At 38.2% G+C, this 5,314-nt stretch overlaps 1 protein-coding gene across 1 annotated transcript; it reads right to left on the reverse strand.

The window, feature by feature from the left end:
* LOC109232793 (RPM1-interacting protein 4-like) lies at positions 206 to 1,803 on the reverse strand. Its single transcript, XM_019398519.1, has 3 exons — positions 1,619 to 1,803; positions 934 to 1,134; positions 206 to 499 (listed from the first exon to the last, which is right to left on the reverse strand). Exons 1-3 carry the CDS (start codon positions 1,625 to 1,627, stop codon positions 476 to 478), a joined length of 234 nt encoding a protein of 77 aa, XP_019254064.1. The 5' UTR covers positions 1,628 to 1,803; the 3' UTR covers positions 206 to 475.

A 5,314-nucleotide genomic window follows, 5' to 3' on the forward strand; every position in this document is an offset into this window, starting at 1 on the left:
TACTTTCGTAATTAGAATTATACCCTAAGTAGGATTCCTCTACTATATAAAGAGGGCCCTAGCCATCTTGTAAGGACTACACATTCATGGAGATCAAAGCAATACAATATTCTCTCTTTAACTTACATTCTCTTGTTAATGAGCTTGTTACATTTTAACTGTTCTTGAACAACTAGCTCGAGGGTATTCAAGCCCGAGGGCTGAATTCTGTTCAAACACTGATTTGCTTTATATTATTGTCAAATCACGTATCCTTAAAACCACATTATATGTTTAATTGTTATCCAATTTTTAGGGTAAACATGTAGGAAGAGATATGAAGAAGCTTTATGCTACACATACCACTACAGAAAATGATCAGAAAATAAGAAGCAACATGCATTCCTCCACTTCTATAACTAGACTGGCAGCCTTGAACTGCAATTGAAGATTTGTCTTTTGTTTCACAATTGGCAGCTACAGAAATATCCAGGTTTCAGAAACAGCAAAACCACTTTTTCTGCATAAAGTACAGTGAAGAATATGATCATCAACTATTCAAGTAGAGTATTAAATCTGAATGCTTGAAGCAAAAGGGGAAGCTACGACTCCATGCATTATCATTCAACTTTAAGTTTATCACACCAAAATTATAAAATTATTTCTTTAAACCAAAAAACATGCATATATTCTCATGTAATTAGTATAATCACGTCATCATCTGAGCTTACATAATATCCACGTAGGACCACTTCAAATTCCCAAGAAAATTATTTTTTAACTTAAAACTTGATGTCCTTCACTAGGTGGCAGATCATGAGTCTTTTTTTTAATTGGGTCAGAAAATATTTTTTTGTAATTTTGTGGTGCCAAATTAGTACAGTAAATAGGAAGTTGAATGACTATATGCCAAATTAACACAAAGAAAAGATTTAGTTGGCATCAAATAAATACCGTTGGATCTTGCTGACATGAGTCATTTTGTCTAGACTCAGCTTCAGCTCTGGGTGATGCTGCTGGTACAGAACTGGCCGAAGTCCCAGTGGCTTTCTTCTCATCTCTTGCCTTGGCAAATATAACTGTGTACCCGTCTGCTGAGGCTGGATCATTCACATCCCATTCACCAAATTTGGGCAATGGCCGACCTTTCTCTTGCTGTGAATTCGGTATAAGGAAACAAGATTTCATACAACTACATTAACTTTTCATTCATGACCATTAGTTGCAAATTTCTTAAAGGTATTCTAATATATAATATAACTCGAGTAGAAGACTGCAAGGTTGTGGATGCAAAGTAAAAATACATCCACTACCAAAACCTTGCATCCAAATTTCAAGGAAGGGAATACTTACAAATTGAGAGTGAGAAAAAAAAAGAAAAGCTGATAGTTAAATATAAGTGTAAACAAGATTAATTGCGTCCATCTTACATTCAGCATTTTCCAAACAATTATGCAAGTTAGGAACACATCGAAAAGGAGAATTAGGGTCGAGAATTCGTTAATTCATGATGAACCCTTACAATACAGATATTTTTGTCCTATGTTCTCTACAAAATAAAGATGAATTCATGCAAGAACCAAACAATTAGATGCGACCATTTGCAAACTGAAAAGAATTGGAAGAGAGAGAAACTCACAGAAGTCATCTATGTGTATTGCAGATGAAGAGATTGAAGGAGAGACAAACAGAGAGGATGATCAGAAGGAATCTTAAGGTAGAAGGAGATCTAGATGGCGATTTGAGGGAATAAAAAGTACAAACGAAGTGGTGGCATCACTACTGAAAATCAGTTGTCGTTCCCATATCCCAACTTATAATGTCAGATTGCACACGCAAAGCACCCAAACTGTCTGGTTCACGACAATTATAAAAATGCAATTGGTGTCTTGACATGGGATGTATTTATGCTACTTTCACTCTTTTCTACTCGAAAAAAAATATGTATACGGTCAAATTCGGGCTTGCCCTTTCTGTGCGACTGATCAAAACTGGAGCACGATAAGCCAAGAATCAGCCTCGTATTATATCAAACTATGGTGCAAAGTTAGGTTGCCGAGTTTGAGACCCAGAGACCGATTAAGATTGAGACCGACCAAAATCGAGATCGACAAAGATCGAGACCGAATAAGATGGAGATCGAGGGAAGCTTATTGAGTCGAATAACGGAAAGACAAAATATCCGCAATCGGGCGAGGATCACGGCGCGAATCCCTGCATGTATTAAGAAGAGGCCGGTTAATTAGCCAATCATGTAATTTTTTACTATATTTAGAATTGTATCAAGAGTAGGACTCCCGTACTATATGAAGGGGGTCTGATCATTTGTAAAAACCATTACATTTTATGCAATACAAAGCAATATACTACCTTTTTCTTAAGCTCTCAATACTCTGTTACTTTGTTCATATTATCCAGTGCAATATTCGTTTGGTTCGAGGGCAATCTAGCTTGAGGGCCAAAGCCATATATTTCCTTAGGTTTGCTTTTATTTCTATTTGCAGTCAATTTCAATATCAATTTACGTATGTTCTTATTTTGTGCCGAGTTATATCACGTATCCTTAAAATCGCGTATAAATTCAATTGCTATCCCTTTTTATGGTAAACAGTTTGGGGTCCACCGTAGGGCTAAAGATAATAGTGGTTATCTGGTACAAACTTTCGTAACACACATTTTACACTTGTTCTTTGAACTACCTTTGATTACTGGAATAAAAAATGTCAGACTCTCAGTCAGCACCTCAACACATTGACAATGATCTCGGCCACCACGGCGAAAATGAGAACATTGCACCAGGAAACGTTGTGCCCCCTGCTGGCCTCGATGGAATTCCGGTTGTAGATCCAATCGATGTCAGTTCACATGTGAAAATTCGGCCGTCGATCCCGAAAGCAGCATCTGCGGGGATGCCCGATCAGCTACTCCGAGCACACGTGGTGGTGAAGATGGCGGGATCAGCCTGCGGGTGATATTTCAAATGTTGCAGGCTCAACAAGAGGCGATAGCCCAGCTCCAAAATCAGAACCACACACCTAGCAGGGTCGAACCCGAGCCATCCCAGGAAATCATACACAGGGTCGAATCAACTTCGAAGAGATCGAACGAGAAGGAATAGGATACCAACCCTGCTATCATTAGGAACAAGATTACGTTCCAGTGTCAAAGTGGAAAATGCAGGCAAGTTTAGGGCGCCATTTATGATTTTGGCCTGGATTTCTTAATTTTTTCGTTTTTGGAAGTAAAGTTAGTCAAGTTACTATTTTCTATATTATGAAATATGATGAAGACATTTTGAAAAAAAAATTGTAGTAATTAGAGGAAAAATGTATGACTTTCTCAATAGTAGCAGTTGCATTATTTCTAAGATAGGAAGTAACATATTTCACTAGCTATCTAACTAAATTACTAACACTTCTTTCAGGCTGAAGCTCAGAAAGCGGTGATTCGCAAGGTATCCAATCTCTGTGATGTTTCTAAGGCATATTGTACTTTAGAAGAAGAAATAATGACGCAGTCATTCTTCGATGGCCATCATTTCCCTCTCATATGTGGATAGTTGTTGATGTTTGTCACTCAAAGCATTACTCATATATGCTAAGGGGTGGCTTCCCTGCATCAGAACAACTCCAATACCCACCACACAAGCATCAGTTTCAATAACAAATTCCAAGAAAAAATCAGGGACCGCAAGAATAGGAGTTGTACTCATTGCTACTTTGAGTTGCTCCAAAGTTGTATTTGCCTTATCCTTCCATTCAAATTTATCCTTCCTCAATAATTTCATACAAGGGCCTTGCCAACACCCCATACCCTTTAATAAATCTTCTATAGTACCCTGTCAGTCCCAAGAATCCCCTTAATTCTTTCACTGTTCTTGGTGCTGGCCATTTTACCATGACTTTAATCTTCCCTGGTTCAGCTGTTACCCCATCTTTTGTGATGATATGGCCTAAGTATTCTACCTCAGACTGGCCAAATTTTCTCATCTTAACAAACAGAGAGTTTTCTTTCAACACATCAAAAGCTTTCTGTAAGTGTACTAAGTGGTCTGACCATGAGGAGCTGTATACTAGTATATCATCAAAGAACACCAAAATAAACCTTCTTAAGTATGGTTGAAATATTTTGTTCATTAAACTCTGAAATGTGGATGGGGCATTGGTCAACCCAAATGGCATGACCACAAATTCATAGTGACCATGATGGGATCTAAATGCAGTATTTTCTATATCTTTTTCATGAATACTAATTTGATGGTAACTAGATCTTAGGTCCAATTTTGAAAAATATTTAGCCCCTCCCAGTTCATCTAGTAGCTCCTCAATCACAGGTATAGGAAATTTATCTTTTACTGTATGATTGTTTAGTTGTCGATAGTCTATGCATAGCCTCCAAGTACCATCTTTCTTTTTAACTGTTACTATAGGGGAAGAATATGGACTTACACTCGGTCGAACAATTCCTGCATCTAGCATTTTTTGAATCATCCTTTCAATCTCATCCTTTTGATTTGCTGGATATGTGTAAGGTCTCACATTCACTGGTGGTGTTCCTTCCTTCAAAATGATCTTATGGTCATGATCTCTATGAGAAGGTAAGCTCTTAGGGGTTGCAAACAACCCTGAATATTGGTCCAGCAATGCGTGTAATTCCTCAGGTACTTCTTCCACTTGGTTAGAGCTGAAGCATGCTACCCCTCTATCAAATGGTTGTGCATCTGCTACTAGAATCATACTCAAGCTCCCAGTTTTATTCAGTAGCTTCTCCATTTGCTGATCTCCAATTACTCTGGATGTGCCTGGTTGACTGCCTCTCAATGAATCCTTTTTGCCTCCTATTTGAAATTCCATCTTCAGTTGTCTAAAATTCTACTTGATATCCCTAGAGTAATGAGTCATTGAATGCCCAATGTCACATCAGCACCCCCTAGTGGCATGACTAACATGTCAGCCTTGAATAACACCCCTTGCATCCTCCATGCTACTCCTTTACACATGAAAGAGCTGTGCACCTTACTTCCAATAGTTACTGACACTGAGAAGGTAGGAATAGTGTCCAGTTTGCATCCGAGTTTCTTTGCAATGTCAATGTCCATGAAATTATGTGTTGAACTAGAATCTATCAACACATGGACTATTTTTCCTCTTATCTCTCCTTTCAATCTCATAGTTCTATAGTCTACAGTTCCATCAAGAGCATGAACTGACATTTGAGGACTAAGGTTTGAATCCTCACAAGCTTCCTCTTCCACCACATACTCATCAATCTCCCCCTCATCACCACCTTCCTCTACCTCTATACTGAACAGTTGCTTTTGTTTCTTGCATACATG

Source organism: Nicotiana attenuata, chromosome 9 (assembly GCF_001879085.1).
Source record: "Nicotiana attenuata strain UT chromosome 9, NIATTr2, whole genome shotgun sequence".
NCBI lineage: Eukaryota > Viridiplantae > Streptophyta > Magnoliopsida > Solanales > Solanaceae > Nicotiana > Nicotiana attenuata.

Coding starts and splice junctions, on each gene's coding strand:
- LOC109232793 (XM_019398519.1), bottom strand. Junction 500..933: donor CATGTCAGCAAGATCCAACG/GTATTTATTTGA, acceptor TACTTTATGCAG/AAAAAGTGGTTTTGCTGTTT.